This window comes from Benincasa hispida, chromosome 6 (assembly GCF_027475165.1).
Source record: "Benincasa hispida cultivar pf3 chromosome 6, pf3_genome.v1.1, whole genome shotgun sequence".
NCBI classification, from domain to species: domain Eukaryota; kingdom Viridiplantae; phylum Streptophyta; class Magnoliopsida; order Cucurbitales; family Cucurbitaceae; genus Benincasa; species Benincasa hispida.
This window is the reverse complement of record NC_143483.1, coordinates 29,878,676-29,892,317: the sequence shown is the minus strand read 5'-3', so window position 1 is coordinate 29,892,317 and position 13,642 is coordinate 29,878,676. Positions and strand designations below refer to the sequence as shown.

The window sequence follows — 13,642 nt, the reverse complement described above, 5'->3', positions numbered from 1 at the left end:
TTAAAGCAGTCAGTGTATGCTGTTCAATGTTATTAGATAAAGTAGTCTCTACTGATTTTTTCTGTTGAAAGAAAAAAAATCATGTCGTATTTCGCATGGATGGTTTTTGTTATTGCACATGAAATGAAAGTACAGTGACTATCATTTTCTAGGCCTTTACATCCTATGGTTTTTCCATAATAAGGTTTTTCTTAAAGTTCTTGGATCTCATGTTAGAATGGTTTCAGGAACCTGATTGCTCTGAATGCTTTTGCGGATGGTGTGGGCGCAATGCTGACTTGGTAAGCTGTAAATCATGTAAAACACTATTTTGTATTGGTTGCATAAGGAGAAACCTTGGTGTCGAGTGTTTGCTCAAGGCCCAGGCTTCTGGCTGGCATTGTTGTCGTTGTTGCCCAAGTCTCTTGCAACCCTTGAGAACGCAGTTGGAGGAAGCCTTAGGATTTGGAGAGTTGACAGGTTCGAGCTCTGATAGCGATTCAGACAATCCAAATGCAGATATAAATATAACCATAAGGTAACTCACCAGCCATTAATCTTTTTCTGACATGTTTTTTTAATAGGAAACCAGGACTTGTAATTTGTTGGAACAAAAGAAATTTACAAAAAGATAAAAACAGAGATAAGGGGACTACATACAAGGCTCCCAATTGAAGTTACGAAAAGTTACAAACACAGTTACAAAGAAATCCTTAAAGGAGAATAAACCATCACTAGCCCAACAAAACTCCGTAAAAGATGCAAAAAAATACATGGCCTTTTTGTGGCTCTTTCGTAATTACAATTTTTTGTGATTGTAATCCCCTTATCTCTCTTATGTACATATTTTTGTCGCCAATTTAAAAAAACAATCTAGGGTGTGTCTACCTAGTTGAGCTATTAAGGTGCGCTTGCTGATCCCCTTGTCTTCTAGATTGTATGGATTATTATGTCTCATTGTAATTCGAGCATTAGTCTCTTTTCATTATATCAATGAAAAGTTTGTTTCCATTTAAAAAAAAAAAAACTAGTTTCAATGAAACACCAATGAGGACAGACCTTTAAGCAGGCAGGGAATCTTCTCTTTGCAACACTAGGAAAAATTTCAACAAAGCCAGACTTTTCTGGAGAAGCTTGCAATGTCAAACCTTTGAACATAAAGTCACCTGAAAGGTAGATAATTAAGGAAAATCTATCCGGTTAGGAATTTGCATGATCTGACTAAATAAAATTCTTGTACTTGACAACATCTTGAGACAAATTATCAGGCTTTTGCTTTTATTTTTTCTTGACCTTACAGTTACCTAAAACTATGGCTAGGTTTTCTGTACAATCATTTTTATTTGAATTGTAATATGTACTATGTACTTTTGGAGAATGAATTTCTTATCATTTAATTAGATAAAAGGTACATATTTATAGGAGAATGAGAAACCCTAATCTAGGATATACAAAATTACAATAAAGGACAACTTTACATATTATTATTAATTTAAATATATCTTATAACACTCCCCTCAAGCTGGAGGAAATATGTTAATCATGCCCTGCTTGTTGCATAAATAGCTTATTCTTGCTCCATTTACCGCTTTGGTAAATATATCTCCAAACTGTTCTCTAGTCTTCACATATCCTATAGATATCAACCGTTCTTGCATTTTCTCGTGAACAAAGTGACAATCTACTTCATGTTTAGTTAGTTCATGAAACATTGGATTGGATGCAATGTGAAGTGCAACTTGATTATCACACCATAATTCAACTAGCACAGTAACGCTGAAACCCATCTTAGATAAAAGTTAGTGTATCCACACTATTTCACATAAGGATTGTGTCATAGCTCTATATTCTGACTCAGCACTCGGATGAGAAACTACATTATATTTCTTACTTTTCCATGACACTAGATTTCTCCTAAAAAACAATATCCAGAGGTTGATCTCCTATCCTCTCGAGATCCAGCCTAATTAGAATCTAAAAAACATTCAACCCTTGTATGACCATGATCTTTATATAAGATCCCACGTCCAGGTGCAGCTTTTAGATAACATAGAATTTATTCTACTGCAGTCCAATGATCCACGGTAGGAAAAGACATAAACTGACTCACAATACGCACAGAGTAAGCAATATCTGGTCGTGTCACTGTTAGAAGCTATCTGAGCATGTTGAGATCGTTGAGCCTTGTACAAAAATTTTCGACAATCATGTTTCAGATGTCTTGGCTTACGACAATAGTGACAAACAATCCTCTGAGAATCTGATTTTCGATTATTATAACTAGGCTTATGAAAATTGTTGATCGTCCCTGGAGTAACCCGAGAATTATTATTCTCGCTTATAAGAGCACTACTAGGATGAGAAACAGACAAACCAGATTGAGATCTCTCAATACGAAGAACACGGTTGAAGGCCTTTTCTAACGACGGAATCTCAGAATCAGAGAGAATCTGTGTTTTAGCCATTCCAAATTCAGGTGAAAGTCCATTTAGAAATATCATAACAACCATCTTTTCTCGCTGGGCTTGTTGAACTTTGACATCTGGGTTAAAAGGTAAAGGCAAGTTCGACAGCTATCTTTTTAAGCCTCATAAAGTAGCTTGTAACAGATTCTGTTTTCTGTTCGGCTCGAAAAAATTGCATACAAATTTCAAACATTCGATGGACGTGTTCTTTTCTCGAGTACAAAATTTCTAAGAACTCTAAGATGATCCAACAAACCAACAACCTCACTCTTAATGGAATTCTTAATCTGAAGATAAAAGTCGAGTGTCATCACGAAGCCAAGCCTTTTTCTTATCATCTTGTGGTGGATTCTCAGTCACATGATCATCCATATTAGTACGAAGTAAATAAAACTGAATAGTGTGATGCCAGTCATAGTAATTAGCTCCATTTAACTTATGTTCCATTATCTTTGATGCTAAGGGAATTACATTGGATACAACCATATGCTTCATCTCATCCATGAAGAACCAACACATGACCCCACAGATAGAATTAAACAAATCAGAATCGAAAGGAAGGTAAATCAAAGAGCAAAACAACCCCAAATGAGAGCAAAACAGTCACAAACCCTAGGAACAAAAGGGTGTTTTCCAAACAACCTCACGCTCGAGTAGATGTTGGTAAAACAAAAGGCACAGATGGATCGGAAAAGCTAACCCGAGACGAACCCAACCGACATAAGCGAAGAAGGCGGCCTCACGCGGTCCCACCCGCCGGTGCGTGGTGATGGAGCAACTCTGAACTTGCGGCGCGTGTGACTCACGCGCGGCTGTTTCCGATGAACGGCAACGAAAAATCGAGGTGGACAGCGGTGGCGCTCCTCCTAAGGTGGGGGTGTTGTCAAACAGCCACTCAAAGTGATGACCCAAATTCAAACCCTAACTCACAAAGCCGTCAAAGAATATTCTAAACCCTAAACAAAGAATAGCTTTGATACCATGTACTTTGTACTTTTGGAGAATGAATTTCTTATCATTCAATTTTTTTTGAAAAGGAAACGAGTCTCTTTATTCATTAAGAAAATGAATCGAGACTAATGCTCAATTTACAAGGAATTCATAAGGATCAACAGGTGCACCCGGGCATCTCAACTAGGTTGACACCCCCTTAGCACCCCTCATCACCTCCTAACTCTGGAAAGCCTTAAAATTAAGCAATACAATGGAAAACAATACATGAACTGATAAAAAGAAAAATTGGAAAATCATTACAAAAGACAAACAAAGACGACTAAAAACAAAACATTAGAACTTCAGAAAGCTGGAGAAAGGAAGGTGTGCCAATTTTGACTGATTTCCTGGCTGGAATATGCTGCATAGGCTTTTGAGAGGGAGCACCATAGTGATGCTTTCAACTTGGCAGCTTCAAATCTTGAGAACCACGGGGTTTCCTTGTCTTGGAAGACTCTTTGGTTCTGTTCAAACCATAATTCAGATAGAACAGCCTTGACAGCATTGACCCACAGAATCTGGTGCGATTTCTTGACAGCTGGCCCTATCAACAACTACTGCACATTTAGGCTAAATTCTGCTCCAAAGGACCAGCTCAAATTGAAGATATTGAAGAGCAAGAACCAGCAACTTTGTTCATAAACGCAGTTAAAAAAAAGGTATTGTTGGTCTTCCCCATTCTCCTTACACAAAACACACATATTGAGGGAGAGAAAATGAGAGGCAAGCTTCTTTTGCAGCACACTTGAGCAGTTTAGGGACCCAAAAACCATTATCCAAAGGACTGTTTATTCTCCTTGGGCTTTTTGATTTCCAAAGAGCTTCATGAAGTAGAGGATCCATTCGGGGGGCTTTGCAAAGAAAGTTGGATAAGGATTTGACCGAGAAGGATCCATTGGTTTCCAAAGACCAAAACCTTGAATCCGGGCGATCTTGCACCTTTAGGCTAGAGATGAGGCTTAATAATTCTTGAAAATCCCGAAATCTCTTCATCTTGTAAGTGCCTCCTAAAAGAGATGCTCCAAGAGTTGGTGGTGTGGTCCCAACGCTCTCTCACAGAGCCATTTGAATGAATGGTCAATCTATATAATCTGGAAAATCTGGATGAAAGGGGAAGATTGCCCACCCAAGTATCTAACCAAAAGCCAATATTAAGCCCATTGCCCAAGACAAACATAGCCAGATTTTCCACTATCAACCAAGCTCTTGAAATGCTGATCCATGGGCTTCTAAGGCAGCCCACTGCTTTACCAGAAGTGTGACCTCTTGAAATGCTACTGCTATGTATACTTTTGACCACTCTACACCAAAGGGAAGAGCTTTCCAGCTGGAATCTCCAGCCCCATTTTGCTAAAAGAGCTAGTTTTTTCTCTTTTAAGCCACCCAAACCGAGGCCACCTTCTTCATAAGATTTGGACACAAGTTCCCATTTGGCTAAATGATTTAGTTTGCCCCCTTTGTGGCCTTCCCAAAAGAAATTCCTCAATGTTCTTTCTAAGATTTGCAACACTTTATTAGGAATCAAGAAGGTAGACATGTAATAAGTGGGGAGGTTTGAGAGTACCGACTTACAAAGGGTTGCTCTACCTCCTCTTGAAATGTTGTATCTTCTCCATTTATCAAGAGTTCTTTGAATTTTATCAATAACAGGTTGCCAGAAATCAGTCTTCTTCAGATAACCTCCCAAAGGAAGTCCTAAATAGAGAAAGGGAAGTTGCTCTGCTTTACAATTGAACTTTTCTGCCCACTTATCCAGCATGTCTTGGTCAATGTTTATACCACAAAGGGATGATTTCTCCCAATTAATTTTCTGTCCAGAACACCATTCAAAGAGGTCAAGAGTAGCTCGAAGAGATTCTAACATATCATCATCATATTTGCAAATTTTTTTTTCTTATCATTCAATTAGATAAAAGGTACATATATATAGGAGAATGAGAAACCCCAATCTAGGATATACAAAATTACAATAAAGGACAACTGTACATATTAATTTAAATATATCTTGTAACATAATCCAACCATTGAATCAGTGGAAAGTTCTGTTTTCTTTAAAAAAAAAATCATTTTTATTATTATAGCCTAAATTAGACTCATATTTTTCTGTTGTAATATGACTATTTTTCTGTTTACCAATCAGCTCAAAGAGAAAGCGTAAGAAAAAGATACGACGGATACTTGATGATGCTGAATTAGGAGAAGATACTAAAAAAAAAATTGCCATAGAAAAGGTAAATTTAATGGAGCAATTTTGTATGATTTTACATTGTAACTTTTAGAGAATACTTCACCATATTTAAATTTTGTCTCATTTTTTTTTCTCTCTAAAGGAACGCCAAGAGCGTCTAAAATCATTACAAGTTCAGTTTTCCTCCAATTCTAAAATGATGAACTCTGCTGGCTTTTGTGGAAGTCTATCTGAAGGTGCCAGTGCCGAAGTCCTTGGTGATGCCTCAATGGGATATATAGTGAATGTTGTGAGGGAGAAAGGAGAAGAGGCCGTCAGAATTCCACCAAGCATTTCATCGAAGTTGAAAACCCATCAGGTTTGAACATAGCTGCACATGCGTGTGAATCACTTTTCAAAATTTTTTAGAATTGGCTTAATCTTTATCTGTTTTTTTTTTTTTTCTTAAATATGAAAATGGACCTTTTTTGATAAGAAACATTTCATTGTTAATGGAATAGGGGAAACCCCAAAAGTGAAAGAGCAATTACAAGAAACATGTCCATTTGGAAACTAAGATATTGAAATGATTAAAAGGGTGTGTTATAATTCTATAATTAGGATTTTCCATTCTTATAAATATTTTGTGATATTTTCCTTTTCTATGCTTTGTACACTTGTATATATTCATATCTGTGGTGAATGAATAAAGTATTTGATTCTTTCTCAAACCTAAGAGTTTTACATGGTATCAGAGCTCTCTAAATAAACTTAGGGTTTTTGTGAATCTTAGGGTTTGAGAATTTAGAACTCATTTGTGATACGTTTAGGGTTTTGTGGAGAGGTGAGTTTACACTTTTGCTCACAGTCGCTGTCTTCGGTTCGTTCGCCGCCGCCCGAAAAAAAAAAAAAAGCTGTTTTTTTTTTGACACCGCCCAATCCAAAGAGAAGCCCAGCCACCGATTTACAAAACCTCAAAGTCCGGTTGCCATCTGACCAGCACGTGAGGCTCACGCGCCGGCGCGTGTAACCGCGTGCGCCGTCCTTTTTGTTCGTTTTCTGTGGGTTTCTTCATTGTGGTTGACTCTTCTTGGTGGTGTGTTTGTTTGGGATATATAGATATTCTCACTGCTTGTAAAGACATCTCTTCGGTAAATTAGGGTTTGATTCTCTGCTGTCCGATGTCTATTGTTTTTGAGGTAATGGCTGATCAGAAACCAGTAGTCATGTCTGAGATTGTTCCTATGGTGTCAAAAGTAACTGAACACAAGTTGAATGGATCCAACTACTTTTCATGGAGATCAAATGTCCGTCACTTTATTAGGAGCATGGAGATGGATGATCACATCACAGAAGAGCCACCGATTGATGCTAATAAGAAGATTTGGTGGCGGGACGATTCAAGATTGCTTCTACAAATCAAGAATTTTATTGACCGTGAAATTGTTGAACTAGTAAATCACTGTGAATCAGTAAAGGAACTATTGGAATATTTGGATTTCCTTTATTTAGGGAAAGAGAATATTAATAGAGCGTTTGATGTTTGTAAGACTCTATATCAACCTGATCAAGGAGAAAAATCTCTTACAAGCTACTTTATGGAGGTTAAAAATACATGCACGGAATTCAATGCCTTGATGCCAATCAACACGGATCCAAAAGTTCTAATGGCTCAACGTGAAAAGTTGTTTATCATGAGCTTTTTAGTAGGCCTTGCACCTAAATATGAGATGGCCAAAGATCAAGTGTTGTCAAGCTCAAATATCTCCTCGTTGGAAGAAGCTTACACTCGAATACTTCGTATTGAAAAGACACAAGTAGTTACATCATCTGATTCTAGCAGTGCTTTGATTGGGCGCACAAATGATTACAGAGGTAATAAGGGGGTTGAATCAAATAGCTTCAAAGGTCATCCAAATAACCAAAGATCAAATCCAGGAAGTATTGTTTGCTATTATTGTCATAAACCTGGCCATACGAAGCGTGAATGCAGAAAATTGCTGAATAAGGGTCAGAGGATGCCATCACCCTCTGCACATGTCGCCTCTACTCCTGATAATCTTGACAAGTCAATTATGATTTCTGCAGAGGAGTTTGCTAAATTTCAACAGTATCAAGAGTCATTGAGGGCATCATCTTCTACTCCCATTACGGCCATCGCAGAGATAGGTAACATTTCTAAATGCCTTCTTTCCTCCACGTCAAAATGGGTCATTGATTCTGGCGCTACAGGCCATATGACAGGTAACCCTAGTTTATTCTCTAACCTTTGTACATCTACCTCTTCACCTAATGTCACTATAGCTGATGGAACCTCCACTCCTGTTTTAGGATCAGGAGTCGTCCATCTTACTGAATCAATTTCTTTGTCATCAGTTTAAATTTACCACATTTCTCATTTAATTTGATTTCGGTCAGTAAACTCACTCGTGATCTTCATTGTTGTGTCTCCTCTTTTCTTGGTTATTGCTTATTTCAGGATTTTATGACGAAACAGACTATTGGTAAAGGGCGTGAATTTGGAGGTCTTTACATCTTTGAACCACAAACACCTACGGCCATCACATGCTCAAGTGTGTTGTCTCCCTTTGAAGAGCATTGTCGTTTGGGTCATCCGTCTATCTCTATGTTGAAGAGTCTTTGTCCACAACTTCAACATCTGTCTTCTTTAGATTGTGAGTCATGTCAGTTTGCTAAATTTCATCGTTTGAGTTTGTATCCTTGAGTCAATAAACGAGCTAGTGCTCTTTTTGAATTAGTCCATTATGATTTTTGGGGTCCTTGTCCTGTTGAGTCCAAAGGAGGGTTTCGGTATTTTGTTACATTTGTCGATGACTATTCTCGTGTTACGTGGTTATATTTAATGAAAAGTTGTTCTGAGTTACTTTCTCATTTTCGTAACTTCCATGCTGAAATCCAAACTCAGTTTAGTGGTGCTCTTAACATCCTACGGAGTGATAATGCTAAGAAATATTTCTCTCATACACTCAAGTCTTATTTAGATGTCCATGGCATTCTTCATCAATCTTCTTGTGTTGATACTCCATCCCAAAATGGAGTTGCAGAACGAAAGAATCGTCATCTCCTTGAGACAGCCAGAGCTTTGATGTTTCAGATGCATGTTCCAAAATCCTTTTGGGCTGATGCTGTTTCCACAGCTTGTTTCTTAATAAATTGCATGCCTTCTTCCACTCTTAAGGGTGAGATACCTTTTCGTACTTTATGCCCCAAGCAAAATTTGTTTCCCATTCCACCCAAAATATTTGGTTGTACCTGCTTTGTTCGGGATGTTCGGCCTCAACATACCAAGCTGGATGCAAAGTCCTTAAAATGTGTTTTCCTTGGTTATTCCCGTGTCCAAAAGGGGTATCGGTGTTATTGTCCTAGTCTAAATAAATATTTCGTCTCTCCTAATATCACGTTTTTTGAACATACCCCATTTTTTTCATCACCATCTTTCTCTCCGAATAAGAGTCAGGGCGAGCATAAGGAAGTAGAGGATGATTTCCTTGTCTACACTGTTACTTCTCCCTTCGATCCTCTTCTTGATTCATCTCTACCTGTGGCTACCTCTACTCTTCCACCCATCGTTAAGGTCTATACTCGACGACAACCTCTTTCAGTTCCATGCCCTGTACCAGAGTCTTCTTCGTCAGTGGATCCAGAAACGAGTGATGATCTCCCTATTGCTCTTCGTAAAGGTAAACGTACATGTGCTCATCCTATTTCCTCTTTTGTTTCATATAACCATTTGTCGCCTTCCACATGTTCATTCATTGCATCCTTAGAGTCTGTATCCATCCCTAAAACTGTTCATGAGGCTTTGTCTCATCCTGGTTGGTGTGCCGCAATAGTGGAGGAGATGACTGCCTTAGATGATAATTGTACTTGGGATTTAGTTTCTCTCCCTGCAAGAAAGAAGGCTATCGGTTGCAAATGGGTGTTTGCAGTTAAAGTCAATCCTGATGGTTCTGTTGCTCGGTTAAAAGCGCGCCTCATAGCGAAAGGCTACGCACAAACTTATGGCGTTGACCATGCTGATACTTTTTCTCCTGTAGCAAAAATGGCATCTGTGAGGTTGTTTATTTCATTAGCTTCAATCAATCATTGGCCTTTACATCAGCTTGATATTAAAAATGCATTTCTTCATGGTGATCTTCAAGAAGAGGTGTATATGGAGCAACCACCAGGGTTTGTTGCTAAGGGGGAGAATGGAACGATGTGTCGCCTTCGTAAATCCTTGTATGGATTAAAGCAGAGCCCACAAGCTTGGTTTGGTAAATTTAGTCAGGTGATTGAAAGCTTTGGAATGCGGAAGAGTAGGTTAGATCATTCAGTCTTTTTTAAGAGATCTGAGGATGGTGTCATCTTGTTAGTTGTATATGTGGATGATATTGTGATTACTGGTGATGATGCTTCAGGTATCCAGTCTTTACAGACCTTTCTTCATAGTCAATTCCATACAAAAGATTTGGGCATGTTGAAATACTTCTTAGGAATTGAGGTAATAAGAAGCAAGAAAGGAATTCTATTATCACAGGGAAAATATGTACTTGACTTGTTGACTGAAACAAGAAAGCTAGGGGCTAAGCCATGTAGTACCCCAATGATGCCCAACGTACAACTCACAAAAGATGGAGAATTGCTAAAAGATCCTGAAAGATATAGGAGGTTAGTGGGAAAACTTAATTACCTTACAGTGACTCGACCCGACATAGCCTATTCAGTAAGTATTGTGAGTCAGTACATGTCATGCCCTACAGTTGATCATTGGGCTGCATTGGAACAGATTCTTTGTTATTTGAAGGTTGCTCCCGGGCGTGGTTTATTATATAAGGATTATGGTCATACTAATATTGAATGTTTCTCAGACGCTGATTGGGCAGGATCTAAAGAAGACAGAAGATCAACCTCAGGGTATTGTGTTTTTGCTGGTGGTAATTTGATTTCTTGGAAGAGTAAGAAGCAAAATGTGGTGTCATGTTCAAGTGCAGAATCAGAATATAGAGCAATGGCACAATCTGTGTGTAAATTGATTTGGATATATGAACTTCTTGTTGAGTTGAGATTTGAAATCACCACACCAACAAAATTGTGGTGTGATAATCAAGCAGCACTTCATATTGCGTCTAATCCAGTATTTCATGAAAGGACTAAACATATTGAAGTTGATTGCCATTTTGTACGTGAGAAAATTCAACAAGGGTTGGTATCTATAGGATATGTGAAGACTGGAGAACAATTAGGAGATATCTTCACGAAAGCATTGGATGGAAGACGTATAGATTATCTATGTAACAAGTTGGGCATGAGTAACATATATGCTCCAACTTGAGGGGGAGTGTTATAATTCTATAATTAGGATTTTCCATTATTGTAAATATTTTGTGATATTTTCCTTTTCTATGCTTTGTAAACTTGTATATATTCATATCTGTGGTGAATGAATAAAGTATTCTGATTCTTTCTCAAACCTAAGAGTTTTATAGGGTGCTTATCTTCGCACCAATAAAAAGTGGTAGACAAAATTGTATCCATAAAACTATCAAAAGATGAGAAAGAGTCCTTGAATAGACAAAAATTGTGCTCACACCAAAGGGTCCAAAAAAAGGCATGAGTAATAGCCATCCAAATCAATCGTTTAGTACCACTAAAAGGATGACCCACCAGGATGGATGCCAAAATATCAAAGATGAAGTTAGATCCTGTTAGAGATCAACCAAAAGCTTCCAATACAATGGGCCAAAAACGAGAAGCAAAAGGGCAATGCACAAATAGGTCAGCAGGAGATTCTCCATTGCACCGACACATGATACACCAAGAAGGCGAAAGGGACGTGTATGGCATACGACGTTATAAACAATCCACAATTTTGATAGCACGTATATGGCATACAATGCTGTAAACAATCCAACTGTGCAATTTGTGTTCAATCTGTTCAACAATTGGTTGCCAAAGGTGAGCAGAATGCGGGTTCCCCCCAAAGGCAAACCAAGATACGTAGAAGGCCATATACCTAGCTTACAGCCAAAGATATTCAACAACCATGTCAAATCAGCATCATTGATATGTATCCCTATAATTTCACTCTTTAAAAAATTAATAGTCAGATCGGAAGCCTTTTCAAAAATCCAAACCACAACAAAGAGATGTTGTAAAGCAACATGATCAGCAGTGGAAAAAAAGCAACGTGTCATCAGCAAATTGCGTGATTCAAAATAAGAGAAGACCTACCAATAGAGGGGGTAGCAAGGAGGCCCAATGAAGAGCTATGATTCATAAGGTGAGTCAAACAATCAGCAACAAGAATTGTGAAAGTGGATCCCCCATCGTATTCCACAGGATGGGATGATCTTACCTCTAGGCCGACCATTGATGATAATCGAAAAATTTGCACTAGAAATACAACCGTATATCCAAGAACGCCAAATAGGGCCAAAACCTTTAATTTGTAAAAGGATTCTTTTCATTGAATAAATGAAAGAAACTATTGCTCTAAGTATACAAACTCCACAAGAGAGAGAAATAACTACAGAAATAAAAAAGCAATAGATATAATACATATAACAAATGATGAAAAATTAACTTAAGGTTTTCTATTTCTTTTGTGATTTTTATTTATTAATTTAATTTATATTCCCTTCGGAAGGGAGCTTTTCCACAACCCAACCCAGCACCATCTTGCTGTTCCATTTCTTTAAACTTGATGTTAATGCCAATGAGTGTTGTTTATGCTTTATTTAGAGTAAACCTGGCCTTAGTGTTGTTTATGCTTTGTTTATGGTAACTAGTCTTGACTTTACTATATTACCCAAATAGTCAATTCAAACGGGCCCTTTATCAATCAATGAAATTGTTTCTTCTTCTTCTTTAAATTAATAATCATAATAATGTTTATGTTCAGAAAAATTTTCGAACACCTGTACTATGTTTTTCTTCAAGGTGTTCCAACCTTTTCTATAAAGTCATTATGCCATCTGGTCTGAGATTCTTGAGAGCCCCTCCAAGATTGCTTTCCTTATTTGTTCCTTTGTGAATTGTGCCACCAACAATTTATTCAACTTTGGGTTTAAAGGGTCCATTCAATACCTTCAAGGGTGAGTTTTTTACCCCTTCTGACCATGATTCTCCCTGATTGAGCCGAGATCACTAACTAATATGAAAGGAAAAAGAATTTCACATTTTTCCTTTAATCGGATTTTTTTAGATACATATCATAAGAGAATTGGATAATTCTATTTTTTTTTAAAATCGAAACAATACTTTTCATTGATGAAATGAAAAAGACTCATGCTTGAATTACAATGAGATATAACAAGCAAGTAAACTAGAATTCGAGAAGACTAGGGGATTAGCAGGCGCACCCAGATATCTCAACTAGGTTGACACACCCATAGCGTCCTCATCACATTCCAATATAAAATTTAATAATGGGGATTCCTTTCGTTCATGTTTCTTTTTCTTTTTGGTATTCATGAGAGTTTGGGCCAACTTATGGGTACTTCGATTAATCTCACGAGAGTGTCCTTTCCTTCATGTTCCAAGCATCCATCTTCGTCTTGTTTAATATTGGCCAAATAATCCCACTTTCTTTAAAACCTTTTCAGAGTACTTAGCTTTTGGTACAATGTGAAACCTGGATGACCATTATTTCCTTTATTGTGAAATTCTTTATTGTATTATATTTGCTGTTTTTTATTCTTTCTTTACTTGTAATTGGGTATTTCTTCTATTTAAGAAACTCTTTCCTCCTAAGAGAAATAAGAGAGAAAATAATGTTTTCCAACATGGTATCAGAGCTTTAAAGATTTTGAAAACCTAAAAACCCAAAAAAATCCTATTTCTTTTTTAAAATCTAAAAAAACCCTACGTTTTGATGTCGCTGATCAGCCTCCATTTGTTCACTGCCATTGTTGGTCACCTGAAGCATCACCGTCGAACGTTGCATCTTCGCTGGACGCCTGCCGAAAGTCGCATCTCCACCAAACGTTTCTTTCGAATGTTTTTTGGTCGCGTTTTTTCAGTTGTCTTCGTCTGC

The 13,642-nt window shown here is 37.6% G+C and overlaps 1 protein-coding gene across 9 annotated transcripts in view; it reads left to right on the top strand.

Annotated features, from left to right (window-relative positions):
• Positions 1-13,642, top strand: part of ATRX (P-loop containing nucleoside triphosphate hydrolases superfamily protein) — an 88,658-nt gene that overhangs the window by 35,201 nt on the left and 39,815 nt on the right. For all 9 annotated transcript variants that reach the window (XR_016529994.1, XM_090314473.1, XM_090314467.1 and 6 more), the window contains 3 exons: positions 228-517; positions 5,578-5,668; positions 5,768-5,983. Coding sequence is in view for 8 of the 9 variants with exons in the window: in XM_090314473.1 (XP_090170599.1) it covers positions 228-517; positions 5,578-5,668; positions 5,768-5,983 (597 nt within the window). In the remaining variant the exon portion in view is untranslated. The remainder of the gene's footprint in view (positions 1-227; positions 518-5,577; positions 5,669-5,767; positions 5,984-13,642) is intronic.